Source organism: Hemicordylus capensis, chromosome 11 (genome assembly GCF_027244095.1).
Source record: "Hemicordylus capensis ecotype Gifberg chromosome 11, rHemCap1.1.pri, whole genome shotgun sequence".
Lineage (NCBI taxonomy): Eukaryota > Metazoa > Chordata > Lepidosauria > Squamata > Cordylidae > Hemicordylus > Hemicordylus capensis.
The window spans coordinates 5118075-5132671 of record NC_069667.1 but is presented as its reverse complement, the minus strand read 5'-3'; the positions used below and the strand labels follow the sequence as shown (position 1 = coordinate 5132671).

The 14597-nt window shown below is 43.9% G+C and overlaps 2 protein-coding genes across 2 annotated transcripts in view; both read left to right on the top strand.

Moving 5' to 3' along the window:
• ALG13 (ALG13 UDP-N-acetylglucosaminyltransferase subunit) overlaps positions 1-14597 on the top strand; it is a 68567-nt gene that overhangs the window by 15896 nt on the left and 38074 nt on the right. Inside the window, exons 5-8 of the mRNA XM_053274103.1 lie at positions 473-634; positions 9568-9651; positions 10316-10366; positions 11068-11114. Of these exons, the coding sequence (XP_053130078.1) occupies positions 473-634; positions 9568-9651; positions 10316-10366; positions 11068-11114 (344 nt within the window). The remainder of the gene's footprint in view (positions 1-472; positions 635-9567; positions 9652-10315; positions 10367-11067; positions 11115-14597) is intronic.
• LOC128335458 (uncharacterized) lies at positions 6825-9122 on the top strand. The gene is made up of 2 exons (XM_053273762.1): positions 6825-7156; positions 7370-9122. The coding sequence occupies exons 1-2, from the start codon at positions 6955-6957 to the stop codon at positions 8944-8946; spliced, it is 1779 nt and encodes a 592-aa protein (XP_053129737.1). The 5' UTR covers positions 6825-6954; the 3' UTR covers positions 8947-9122.

Below are 14597 nucleotides of genomic sequence, written 5' to 3'. Positions count from 1 at the left end.
AGCTTTGCGCCAGCCCTTTCTCCAAGAGACGGGTGAGAAATGCACGAGGCAAAAGTATATGCTGTTCTAAAAGGAAGGCGAGAGTCGGGGGATGCCGATTGCTCCCCACCGCCTGGCGCGGCTTTGCAGACAGGCGGCACACAAAAGAGAGCAGGCTGCAGCTGCGGGAGGCGGCTGCGCAGGCGCGCGCCCAGCTGACGCCCTGGCCGGGGGAGGGGGGCTTCGCCTGGGTGGCCGGGCGGGCGCGTGCGCGTGCGCGCGCAGCCGCCTGCCTCGTGCGCTGGCGCCTGATTGCGCCCAGCTGGGCTGCGCCTCGCGCACGCCTTCAAAGAGCCCGCGCCGCGCTGCGCCCCGCCCTTTGGTGGCGCCGCCGAGCTGCTCGCGCTTCTGCTGTCCGCCCCGCTGGGAGCGCCATGCGCGCGCTTCGTCTGCGCCGCCTGTAGCGCTTCTCGCCTCGCCCTGCGCGCAGTAGCAGCAGCGGGCCACGACGACCATGCAGAAGGGCTGGAAGAAGTACTTCGGCCAGAAGTCCCTCAGCGAGGTGACCATGGACGAGTACCTGGGCAGCCTGGGGCTCTACCGCAAGCTCACCGCCAAGGACGCCACCTGCCTCTTTCGGGCCATTTCCGAGCAGGTAACGCCCAGGCGGAGGCCGCAGCTGCTGCAAGCGAACCCCCGGGGCGGGCGCGCGTGCAGGCGAGTTTGCGCGCACAAAGCTGCCACCCCTGAGAGCAGCAAGCAGCTCCCTCCTCAGGTGGATGCGGGGGCGGGGGGGGGATCCCTGAAGCGGGCAGTGTGGCTTCCAGAGGCTGTGGGAGAGTCTCTGCTTGCCCGGTCATGTGTACAACAGCCCTGCAAGGTAGGCCACGGTTGCTCCTCCTGCGGCAGGTGGAAGGGCTGGGAAAGCATGGCCTGCCCTAAGTCCGCCTTGCGGGGCAGAAGTGCTGCTGTGGAGGCGCTGATTGGGGCGGTGGCTATGAATGACTCCCCTACCACCACCCCAGAAAAGGTTCTCCCAAGAGTTTTTGCAGCCAAAGGACAGAGAAGGTGGTTCCTTGTCCCACAGTGGTTCACTAGCCAAAGGAGACCAGTTAGAGGCTTGGTCTGGTGGGAGTGGAAATGAATGGCCCCCTTTGCTAAGCAAGGTCTGCCTTGGCTTGCATTGGGCTGGGAGATGGCACCTGAGTGCTGTAAGATAATATAAGATGCAGGAGGAGAGCTGGTCTTGTGGGAGCAAGCCTGACTTGCCCCCTTTGCCAAGCAGGGCCAGCCCTAGTTACGTATGAATGGGAGACATTCCCATAGGGGATGGGGCCGCTCTGGGAAGAGCATCTGCCAAGTTCTCTCCCTGGCATTTCCAGATAGGGCCGGGAGAGAGTCCTGCCTGCTACGTTGGAGAAGCCTTTCCCAGTCCGGGTAGACTATACTCGGCTAGATGGACCAAGGGTCTGACTCAGTGTATGGCAGCTTCCTATGTTCCTATGATATTGCCGCCCTTAGGGGATGGGGCCCATAGCTCAGTGGTAGAGCATCTGCTTTGCATGCAGATGGCCCCAGGTTCAGTCCCTGGCAGCATCTCCTGGTAGGGCTGGGGGAGACTCCTGCCTGAAAACTTGGAGAGATGCTGCCAGCCAGTGTAGGCAATACTCAGCAAGATGGGCTAATGGTCTGACTTGGTCTAAGACAGCTTCCTGTGCTTTTAAGGGTTGGTTGTTTTTTCCCTACATTATATAATATAGAGCCAGTGTGGTGTAGTGGTTAGAGTGCTGGACTAGGACCCGAGTTCAAATCCCCATTCAGCCATGAAACTAGCTGGGTGACTCTGGGCCAGTCACTTCTCTCTCAGCCTAACCTACTTCACAGGGTTGTTGTGAGGAGAAACCAAAGTATGTAGTACACCGCTCTGGGCTCCTTGGAGGAAGAGCGGGATATAAATGTAATAATAATAATAATATAAACAGCGATGTCACTGCTTTAAAAGGTGCCTCTTGGTCTGGTTAGCAGGCGTGATTTCCCAAACTTTGTGCCAGATACTTCTGTGGGTACTCTGTCCCAAAGGTTTCTGAAAAGAAATATGGGAAGACCAGTAACAGCCAGTGGGAGGGGTGCTACATTTGACTGAGCAGGACCAGTGGCTCACCTCCCCGACCCCTGCCCGCTCAGTATAAAAGAACTGCTGCTTTAAAAGGTGTGTTTTTGCTCACTTGGTGGGGCCCTGCATTTGTTAGCATGTATTTAGGGTTTTCTATATCCACAGTGTCCCATGTAGCATGAATTATCCCCTTTGCTAAGCAGGGTCTGCCCTTGCTTGCATTTGAATGGGAGATGTGTGAGCACTGTAAGAGTTGCCCCTTAGAGGATGGAGCCGCTCTGGGAAGAACAGAAGGTTCCAAGTTCCCTCCCTGGCAGCATCTCCAAGATAGGGCTGAGAGAGATTCCTGCTTGCACCCTTGGAGAAGCCACTGCCAGTCAGTGTAGACAACGCTGAGCTAGATGGACCAATGGTCTGACTCGGTATATGGCAGCTTTCTATGTTCCTATGCCCTTGTAAGATAGATCCATATGATTGCAGATAAAGTGGCTAAAGTTGAGAGCTTCTGGGAGCTCATAGCAGAGGTGAGGTTTGAATCTAGGGGTTAAAGACTTTTGCCAGCTGAAGTGGGTGTGAAAGTACCAGATCCTGAATATGTAGCCAAACCAAATTAATTAAAAGTGCTTTGCTTTTCTTAGTTCAATTTGTGGATTACTGGTCTACAGAAGTGCTTTGAAAGTGTTAAAGACAGAATAAATAACCGTTTAGAAGTGGTGCTTTGTAGGGATGTGCGTTTTGTTTCGGATACAAAACGTTTTGTGCACAAAACAGGCCATTTTGGCTGTTTTGTAGCCAAAACAGAATGCCCAATACTCAAAACAGAAAATTTTGTAGCCAAAACAAAATGTCCCTGTTTCGGTTACAAAATGTTTTGTTGTTTCAGCTGTTTTGGAACTCCATTTTGCAATTGCAAAAAGTCTTTCTCCTTCAGTCTCCATTTTGAGTTTTGGCAGCTGTTTGAATTTCCAGCCCTTCCAGCCCACAGATTGGCCAGCGAAAGCATGGGCTGATATGCTGGCAATTGCCTCCTTACTGCTTTTAAGGAAATTTAAGGGTAAATTTTACCCTCACTGGCCAGTGGGGCAGTGTGCATTTCACTGTTGTTGTTTCACACTGTTGTGTGTAGATCAATTGCATTTCGGGCAGGGGGGCTGTGGATGTGCATGACCTTTGGTCTCAAAAATCTGCCTGATTTTTTTCCAAAGCTCTGCTGCTGTTGATGTGTGATGTTGATGTTATTTGGGGTGGATTCGGGGCAGAAAGGGGACTTTGGGGGCAGAAGAGTGGGTCAGGTGGTAGTGCCCCAATGGGTGCCTGCTGCCACCCAGATTCCAAAGGAACTGGGAAAAGGGCTAATTTTTAAAGAACTTCTGAAGTTGACATGTCTTTGGGGCAGATTCGGGGCAAAACAGTGGGTTGGGTGGCAGTGCCCCAAGGGGTGCCTGCCCCAACCCAGATTCCAAAGGAATAGGGCAAAGGGCTGATTTCTTAGGAATCATTGAAGTTTACGCTTCTTTAAGGTTTTTTCCCCCTAGGGAATAATGGAGGTTTGAGCAGACCCATAATTCCACCTGGGGGGCACTGGGGTGGCCAGGAGCAAGTAGTGCACATAGGGTGCCACATAGTAGTGCACATAGGGTGTAGGGCACATAGGGTGCCAACCACTCCCATGGGTTGCTGGGTTCTGTTGTTTCTGAGGTGTTCTGAGTGTAGATTCTCTGGTAGCATATGAAATTTTCAGTTGCAAACCATGAATCCACTCTCATATGCTACCAGAGAATCTAAACTCAAAACATCTCAGAAACAACAGAACCCAGCAGCCCATGGGTTAGCAACCCATGGGAGTGGTTGGCAACCTATGTGATCTACACCACCACTCGGTCTGGGCCACCCTGGTGCCCCCCACGTGCAGTTATGGGGCAGGAATTATGGAGGTCCATCATTCCCTATGGGGAAGAACTTTATAGACGTGCAGACTCCATTACATCTTTAAAAATCAGCCCTCTGCCCAATTCCGTTGAAATAATTCTGGCAGCTTCTTTGCTCCCACTGGGCACTACCACCAACCCTACTCTGCTCTGGGCCACCCCTTTCCCCCCAACATGAAGCTATACTTTTGCTGAAACCTCCATTCTTCCCTGTGGGAAAAAGCCTATACTTCAAAAATTCACCAAAGATCAGCCCTTTGCCCAATTCTTCTGAAAATTGGGTGGTAGTTTCCACCCATTGGGCACTACCACCCCCACCCACTAGTTTTCCCCCGGTACCATTTTTAAAAAATCCAAAACGTTTCAGATTTGGATTTTGCAATTTCGAACAAAGAACAAAATGGGGGTGTTTCAGATTCGGGCCAAAAACAAAACAGGGGAAAAAACATCGCACAACCCTAGTGCTTTGGAGGGCCATCTGTCACCCCTTCCAGATTGGCACTCTTAGACTTGAGAGCAGTTTTGGAGGGTAGCTGATAGTGTAACCCCCCCTTCCCTCCTCAAGAAGACTTGTGTGTTAGAAGGTGTGGATTGGAAAGTGGAGGGCACTTTCCTAAAAGCATTTCCATGCATAACATTAAAAGCCACTGTTGAGTCTCTCCTGCCACTTATGTGCTCCAGTGAATGCTAATGTGTGTGTTACGTTTGAATGGCAGGCTGTCAGGAAATGCAAAATACACTTTTGGTGCCATGCAATGGAAATACTGTTAGAGTTAAGGTTTCACCCTAAACATGACAATTCAGAAGTGTCTCTGACTTCAAGGAGACCCTACTTCGTGTTAAATATTCTAGTCATGCTGTCTGAACCCATCCACATTTACTCAGAAGTAACTTTCACAGAGTTTAGTGGGACTTGCTCCCATATAAATGTGCATAGAGTTGCAACCATAATCTTTATTCATGCAGCCGGATACTGCTCAGGAGATCAGTAATAACCACACATCTCCTAGGGTATGTGTGTGAGTTAATAGGAACGGTGGTTGGGGAGAAATTTGTAACTGTGTGTTTCTCCTGCAAGGTGTGAATTTAATCAGAGAACCTGTGTTGGTGTGTGTGTGGTGGGGTGTGTGCGTTAATCTCCTGGCTTTCTCCAGTGCTGTACATCCCCTCTAGCATCTGCTGTTATTTATTTATTTATTTATTTATTTTTAAGTGGGAGGCTTTGATCAGAGATTTCCCATGTTGTGCCTAGTTGCATCCATAAACACCTCTTTTTTTAGGGATTGTAGAAAGAGCTTGGAATTCCAGTGAAGGCTCTTCCTCCAGTTCTTGGCTTTTTGCTTTTTAAAGCTCTGGGATGGCTTTAAATCGGGGAAATACCATGGTTTTGTTGCCCCGAAAGCCGGGTTCTTTGCCTGGAGTGCAGTAGCTAAAGTAGGCTGGCTGCTCAAGACCAGAAAGAACAAGTAAGGTATTTGTGTGTTTCTCAAAATGTACGGATACAGACTAGGGGTACAACAACTCATTGCAAAGAGCAAAATGGATCATAGACATACAGAATGGAATCACTCTAGCTCACACACTTAGGCCTCTGGTGTCGCTTTCTTTAGTAGCAGGCTTCAGAAGTGCTTTGATTTAAAGGATCGTGTCCATCGTTTATAATCATTTATCAACTTATCCACATGATAATGTCCTGAGAGTATCTTCTTTGGTCAGTGTGTGCACTTTAAAAAAAGCAGGGGAGGGGACTGTAGACAGTGGTTTGCACACCAATGCTATCCTCCAATGCACACCTTGAGAGTAGCCTCATAGCCTTTAGGAACACAGGAAGCTGCCATATATTGAGTCAGACCATTGGTCTATCTAGCTTGGTTTTGTCTTCACAGACTGGCAGCGGCTTCTCCAAGGTTGCAAGCAGGAGTCTCTCTCAGCCCTATCTTGGAGATGTTGCCAGGGAGGGAACTTGGAACCTAGATGCTCCCAGAGCATCCCCTGAGCGGAATATCTTACAGTGCTCACGTGTGGTCTCCCATTCAAATGCAACCAGGGCAGACCTTGCTTAGCTAAGGGGACAAGTCATGCTTGCTACCTTTCTGTGTTATTTCACAGTAAACGTTTGTTTATTTGCCACATTTCTGTACTGCCCTGTATACAATTCTCTGGGTTGTTTAGGATCTAAAACACAAGAAGAATCTAAACATTAACACAACTAAGCAGGGTGGATAAAAATCAATGATTTTTTTAAAAAAATAAAAAAATTGGATTTTTTGATTTAAATCGGATTTTTTTGATTTAAATCGGATTTTTAAAAATAAAATGCTTTTTGAGGAAAATATATTACCATCCAAAGGTTATTCCATCATGAAATAAAGATTAGTTTTTTAATTATGTAGAATAAGGCTGTATATGTTTAATTTTTTTGGTAAATAAATTCCATTAATCCATTCACAATGTCATGCTCTTCCAGAGGTTTTTGTAAGATTATTGGGCAGTTTCTCTGCCTACAAGATATTATCACAGATGCTTGGTTTACTTCTGCAGTTCTCAAAACTGAATTTGACTCAGCAGAGATCACATGCCTCTTCTTCACAGCAAAAATGTTATGACATGAACAGAGTTGAGAAAAAGACCTTAATCCTATTGTTCTACAAACCTATGAATACAGAATCAACCCCTTCAGTGCTAAGTTTCAAGAAGTTCAGTGAAATAGAATATAAACAATATTTTTCTGATTGTTTGGAGTGGAATAGATCTGCACAAGAAGAAAGTGAAACTAAGTGTGAGGAGGGAGGGGCAAGCAGACAAGCAGTACAAAATGAAAGTGAAACTTTCTGAGCACAATACTGCATAGCCACAGACAGACAAGTCTTTGGATCTTTTTGTGTGTATGACCTGAGGTTTATCACATTCTTTCCTTGGAGGAAAAAACCTATAATGGCAGCAGGCCGTAAAAGAGACCCAGTTTGGCAATATTTTAATGAAGTTCCTTTACCTATCGGTAAGGCAGGCATGCGTGCAAAATGCAAACACTGCAACAAAGAAATGCAAGGCCTGGTGGCCCGAATGAGGCAACATCATGAGAAGTGCTGTGATGAAGATGACCAAAGAAACACATTTGAACAGGCAGGATCTTCAGGTTGGTAAACATTTTTATTGAATCATATAATATTTCTAAAGACTGCCTTGAACTGTCATGTTTGAGCAAAATTATATTTCTTATTATTACTGCATGTTACTGTCATTTGGTACAGTTATGAAGAAAAGCAAATATTCCTTTTGCGGCAGTGCTGTGTACAATAAGCAGAAATTGTATAAACAATAAAATAACAGCATTGACTTTTTTGTTTAGGGGAATTCATGGATTCTGGAAACTATCCACCTTCAAGATCACCATCCTCCTGTTCTACAGTTTCAGAGTTATCCATCCAGGATAGTGCTTCATTAGCATCATCATCAGACACCCACAGCCACATATCACTATCACCTAAAAGAAAGAAAAAATCCTTCCTTCCTGGAACCACCATAGATAAGTTTGTGATAAAAACTAGCAGATTAGAAAAAGAGTTAATTGATGAAAAAATTGCCCAGTTTGTTTATGCAACGAACTCTTCTTTCCGTCTGACTGAGAACCCACATTTCATTAATATGGTTCAGTCACTGAGACCAGGATACAGTCCACCCAGCAGAGCAGATGTTGCAGGGAAACTGCTGGATAAAGTGTATGACAGAGAAATGGAGCAATGTGCAACAGCTCTGGAGGGTAGAATTGTTAACCTAAGTATTGATGGGTGGAGTAATGTCCACAATGATCCTATTGTATGTGCTTGTATAACAACAGAAGAAGGGAAAGTCTTCCTTGCACAAACAATTGATACGTCAGGAAATGCACACACAGCAGAATACTTACAAGAAGTGGCAGTAAAAGCTATAATAACATGTGAACAAAAATTCAAATGTCTAGTACGCAGTTTGGTCACAGACAATGCTGCAAATGTATCCAAGATGAGAAGAAATTTAGAAGAGCAGGAAGGGAATACAAAGCTAATAACATATGGTTGCAGTGCTGATTTGCTGCACCTCTTAGCCAAAGACTTAAGTGTTCCAGAAATAAAGACTAATGTTGTTGAAATTGCTAAATACTTCCGTAACAATCACTTTGCTGCAGCAGCTCTGAAAAGGATGGGTGGAACCAAGCTAACGCTCCCACAAGATGTTGGATGGAACTCTGTGGTGGACTGTTTTGAGCAGTATATCAAGAACTGGCCTATTCTGATGACAGTTTGTGAACAAAATCGAGATAAAATAGATGGCACTGTCACGGCCAAAATCCTCAACATTGGGCTTAAGAGAAATGTTGAACATATGCTGAGCATCCTGAAACCCATCTCTGAATCTTTAAACAAAATACAGAAAAATAGCTGTTTTATTGCTGATGCTGTTGAAATTTGGAAGGAACTGAGTGAACACTTAAAAACAGAACTACACATGGACAGAATTAAATTACAAGCATTAAAAAAACGAATAGGACAAGTACTGTCTCCAGCTCATTTTTTGGACTTAAGTGCTGAGGAAGAGGAGTTAGCTATGACATGGGTATCCAGCAATCATCCATCTGTAATGCCAACTATAATAAACTTCAAAGCTAAGGGGGAACCATTCAAGAAATATATGCTTGCTGAAGATATTTTAAAGAAAGTCACACCAGTGAACTGGTGGAAGTCACTTAAGCACTTGGATTTAGAGACTGTTCAAGTAATGATTTCACTTTTAACAGCAGTAGCTTCTTCTGCAGGCGTTGAAAGAATATTCTCTTCCTTTGGACTCATTCATTCTAAATTGAGAAATCGTTTGGGACCCGATAAAGCAGGAAAGCTTGTTTTTCTTTTCCAGATTATGAACAAAGAAGAAGATGAAGATGACGAGTGAGCTACAGAGGACAGTATTTAAGTTTTTCATGTGTAGGCTGGGCTGACAGTCTAAGTTTCTTAAAATATGTATATTTTATTTAGCCAAATTAGTTAACAAACATGGATGTTTGTTTAAACAAATAACATATGCTGTAATGTTATTGTTTCAGTTGAATAAATCTATTTAAATTGTTATTATTAAGGTAATGATTATTTTTCTCCTTCCTAAGTACAACAGAAACGTTGTCCAAATATGAATGATTAACCTATTAAACTGGGGATAAAAAAACTAATATGAAAAGTTGTTATTCTAAAAATCTTCATCTACTTGCATATTAAAGTTATACCAGCAAGAATTAGTCTTTATGTAGAAAACTATGATTTAAATCAAGCCTTACTGACTAGTGATTTAAATCGTGATTTAAATCGTGAATTAAATTAGTTTGATTTAAATCAAATCCACTCTGCAACTAAGAGAATTTAAAATATAGATAAAAACGCTAAATATTAAAATTTTAAAACATGCACAGGATCTGACTGCAAACTAACACAACCCAGCCTAATGAGTCTTACTGCCTAGTCAGTTTGGCTGTTGCCTTAAAGATCCTGTTTATAAGGAATGTTTGCAATTTTTTTTTAGGTATATGCTTGCCAGATTCATCATATGTCAGTCAGAAAAGCTTGTGTTTCATTCCTGAGGAAAAACCAGACTAACTTTGAGTCTGTAAGTATTTTTGTATAAGATGATGCAAAACGCTTAGATTTGTACTCTTAGGACCTGGGCACTTGTTTATATGAAGACATAGATACATGCATGTTTGAATGCACATATCTTAGCCACTGTTGATCCAGATTGTTACCCCAAAAGCCAGGCTCCTTGCCTGGCATGCAGTGGCCAATAACACGCCAAGGGTGGAGATCTGATCAAAAGTTTATTGTCTGCACAGGCAATAGGCGCTGGAGAATCAAGTTATCAAAGCAAGCCTTGGCTGCGCTTCAGGTTAATCATTCTCAGCACACGATTGCATTACAATACACACATTCTTAATGGAATCCACATCCCTGCTAGGACTAGAGGTGGTTACTCATTCAAGGGTCTGTATCTTCTCATCCTTTTGACAAGCACTCAGTGCCTCACTTAGGCTGGCTGCTCAGGAAAATGCATGTACACAGACTAGGGGGTACAACAACTCATTGCAAAGAGCAGAAATGGAGCCTAGGCATACAAAATGGAATCACTCTAGCTCATGCACTTAGGTCTCTGGTGTCAAGATCATCTCTTGATCCAGATCATCTCTTGATCCAGGTGCAGAAGCTAACCCTTAATTAAGTGTGTTTTGTAAAGATAAACTATAAGTTAAATCATTTTTTCCTTTTCCTTTTTTTAGTATGTTGAAGGGTCATTTGAAAAATACTTGGAAAGGCTTGGAGACCCCAAGGTAAGGCTGCTCCATGTTTTGAGAGCTGTACTGAGGTGAAAAGAATATAGTCCAGCCCCTGATTTTGCATCTCTAGCAAAGCTTTAGCTCTGTGCCTCTTAACAGAGGCTAGTTGGAAGAAACAAAAGCAGGTCAGAATAGTAACCGCCAATCACTGGTTTGTGCCTTGCAACTGGTAACTTCTTGAGTCCTTCCACAGTTGATCCTTCTACAGTTGGTTGGGTATTCTAGAATTTGTGTTTGAAAATACAAATAAATCATAGCAGTAATTTTAAAATGTATACTTTGGATGAGGCAAATGTGTTGGGGGAAGTGATCTTGGTTAACTGGCATCCTTGTAGCTTTTTTGCAGGAATATTAAGGCTTTTGTTATGAGGAAGTAGATGGCTGTGTCTGCATGTTAAAAGCCATTCTCTTCCTCAGTTCCCATTGTAGGAGGATTTCTCTCCCAAAGGGGGTGCTGTTGTCAAATGAGCTCCTTCTGGGAGTGCTATTGAGAGCATTGCACCTTTTGGGGACTAGAGGTGCATTGGGGCTGTTTCAGAGTGGGGGAAATTGACCAAGAAGAAGCATCATCTGATTTCCTTATAACTGATCCATTCTGTAATTAGATCAGGACCTATATTGGGAGAATATTCAATGCAAAGCTCTTTGACCTTTGATTACAGAGCAGTTGGTTAACTTCTTTTCTATATAAACAGGAAAGTGCTGGACAACTAGAAATCAGTGCCTTCTCATTGATCTATAAGTAAGTATTCCATTTTCTAATGTCAACACTTGGGATGTTTTGATTTTTAGGGGAAAGTTCAGATGATACTTATAGAGACATAAGACGCCAACTAATTGCCCCACTTTTGATTAATTTTCCGGGTCGTGGAGATGATTTTATTTAAACTATTTGCGCACTAATCTTAATTCGGATGTTATTCATATTGTGGCCAAATATTGTTATATAATATGTCAAATGCGTATAAATGTAGTCTGATTTTATATGATTATCTTATTATTATTACTATTATTTTCTTATCTGTTTTATGTTGGATTGCTGGTCTACGACCGACATAAAGTTTTGCTTACTTTACTTCACTGGGTGACGGATGGCCACCCACATGTCCAGCTTTTCTCAGGACTGGGCACAATCCCAGTCCTGTGCAGAACCCACTTCATATGCTGGGGGAAGTGGCATTCTTCAGGTTATTTCAGGTCTTGGAGGTTCTTTGAGAAAGCGTGGCTATATAAAGATCTGGATTAGGGAGTCCAGAGTGAGGAGCACATCATTGTTCATGGCACTGTTTGGTGTAGCCGGACAGAATGCCCATTGTACTCACATGACCTCTGGCCTGCCCTGTAAAACATCTGCTCCTGTGAGCAGCTCGCCCTGTGATTACAGGGTGATTACAGCTCGCCCCGCATTACAGGGTTTCTTTCCATGCTGGGAATGGCAACTCATGAAACTGTTTGTCCCTTGGGGCAGCCTTGGGTGACTGGCCTGGAAGACAGTTGTTTCCTTCACTGATTTCTGTTTATCACGAGTCATTCGGCTTTTGAAAGTATCTACATTGCCCTCCATAGTTTTAGATGTTCTGAACAGTACGCCTTGGTTTCTAGCAGCATTTGAAACCTAGCTGTAGTAGTTCTGGCTGTGCTTTTTTGCTTTTTGAGGCCGTGCCAATCAACATGAATTGGGTGGTAGTGCACTTCATGGGGTCTGATGTGGCTCCCACACACTCTCTCATTTGTAGGGATCCCTTGCGCAGTCTCCCGCACAGAGTTCTGGGCACAGCACTAAGCCGTGCAAGCTTGCTATTAAAGCTTCATCCGTTCTGGAGATCCCTCTGGAAGAGCAAAGTTCTGTCCAGTCTTATTGCAGGAACACTGAGCGTAAGGGCATAAGTGACCTGCTCTTTCGGTAGCAGTACTTTCAGTGGAATTAAGAACATAAGAGCAGCCCTGCTGGATCAGGCCCAAGGAGGCCCATCTAGTCCAGCCTCCTGTTTCAGACCATGGCCCACCAGATGCCACTGGAAGCCTACAGGCAGGAGTTGAGGGCAGGCCCTCCCTCCTGCTGTTACTCAGAGGCATCCTGCCTCTGAGGCTGGAGGTGGCCTATAGTCGTCCGGCTAGTAGCCCTTGATAGACCTCTCCTCCATGAAGTTATCCAAGCCCCTCTTAAAGCCATCCAGGTTGTTAGATGTCACCACATCTTGTGGCAGAGAATTCCACAAGCTGATTATGCATTGTGTGAAAAAGTACCTCTGTTTGCTGGTCCTAAATTTCCTGGCAATCCATTTCATGGGATGACCCTTGGTTTTAGTGTTATGTGAGAGGGAGAAGAATTTCCATCCACTTTCTCCACACCATGCATGATTCTATATACCTCTATCATGTCTCCCCGCAGTTGTCTTTTTTCTAAACTAAATAGCCCCAGGTGTTGTTGCCTTGCCTCATAAGAAAGGTTCTTTAGGCCCCTGATCATCTTGGATGTCCTCTTTTGCACCTTTTCCAGTTCTACAATGTCTTTTTTTAAGATGTGACCAGAATTGTATGCAGTACTCCAGGTGTGGCCACACCATAGTTTTGTATTATTATTATTATTATTAATAATAATAATAATAATAATAATAATTCAATTTCTATACCGCCCTTCCAAAAATGGCTCAGGGCAGTTTACACAGAGAAATAACAAATAAGATGGAATAAGATGGAACCCTGTCCCCAAGGGGCTCACATTCTAAAAAGAAACATAAGATAGACCCCAGCTACAGTCACTGGAAGTACTGTGCTGGGGGTGGATAGGGCCAGTTACTCTAATAAGGGCATTATAATATTAGCAGTTTTATTAGCAGACTCCTATGATGTAGTAGAAACTTTTAAACATTCTAATAGCTCCTATGTATACTTGGTGCAAAGTAATCACAAAGGCAGTGCTTTCCATCTTATGTTGGATGCTCATAGTATGGATCAGAAGTGGTCTTGACTTAATTCTAACCTTGCTTCCAACCAAGGTTAAACTGGAATGGCCGCCATTTTGGATGACTTCCAGCAGGGCCTCTTAAGACAAATTCATGGATGACAAGTCTATCAGTGCCTACTAGAATTGATGACTATAAGCTACTTCTATGAGACAGGATGCCTCCCAATTCCAGTTGCACAGGAACAGAGGCAGGAGAGGGATGTCCTGGTTGTGTGGCTTCCCAAAGTGTCCAGTGGGCCCCTGTGTGAAACAGGGTGCTGGACCAGATTGGCCTTAAGTTTGATCCAGCAAGGCTCCTATGAACTTTTGATCCAGCAAGGCTCCTATGAACTAAGTCAAGTGAAATGTGAGGCTCAGTTGCATGTTTTTTTTTCACATGCAGCTGCAATGGAAGACGAAAGTGAGGTGGACAGGTTTCCCAACCATTTCCACGCATCAGAAAGATGGGTATTAAAACTAATGGAAGGAGAAGGGTTGAGAAGCCTCTTTTGTTGGCTTGGGGTTCTTCTTGGGATTGCAGCATCCATAATTGTATTTGTGCTGCATCAACTCATTATGGATATGGAGAAACAGAAGGACAGGAGCCAGATAGGGGTTGACACTTATTTAAGCAATCATACATCACTGTCTGGCCCAGCAAGATACCTTAATAAAATATTAGTACCTAGTTTCCATAGGGCTCTGACGCTGGCCTGGTGTAATGCCTTAGAAACAGCTGTCTGGGAGGGGAGATACTGTAAGATGCCCTACAAGGAGCCTGTCTGCCCTTGTGGTTCTGAGGAAGTTGAGTCAACAGCCCATGTTATCTTGAATTGTCAGTTTTATTGAACTTTGTGTGAGAGATAAGTCCTTTTTTTAACAGCATACCCCAGTTGTTCTGAGCAGTTCTATTTGGAATTACTTTTAACAGACCATTGGGATGTAGTATCTTATAATGTGGCAAAGTTTTGTTTTCGGGCTAACAAGACTAGGATAAGAAATGTTGAGAAGCGAGATATGGGGTTGGATAGAATTAAATTTTAGATTATTATGATGCATGGCACCCTCTGTTTTATGTAATGGATGAACTCAGGCGTTATGGCTCTGTTTTATGTTTTAACAGTTTATTACTTATTTGACCATGTTTGCTTTTATTTAAAGATTTTGTACTTTGTGTTTTGCTAGTCGAATGACTGTAACAATAAAGATTTGATTTGAATTGTATTTGTGTAAAAAGAAAAGAAAGTTGGAGAAGAAATCCATGTGATTTGAGTGCCA

What these genes read in the sequence shown, in the direction of transcription:
- LOC128335458 (XM_053273762.1), top strand. Translation starts at nt 6,955, where the DNA reads ATGGCAGCAGGCCGTAAAAGAGACCCAGTTTGGCAATATTTTAATGAA. An exon ending in TGAACAGGCAGGATCTTCAG is followed by an intron (nt 7,157 to 7,369) that starts GTTGGTAAACAT and finishes TTTTTTGTTTAG; the next exon opens with GGGAATTCATGGATTCTGGA.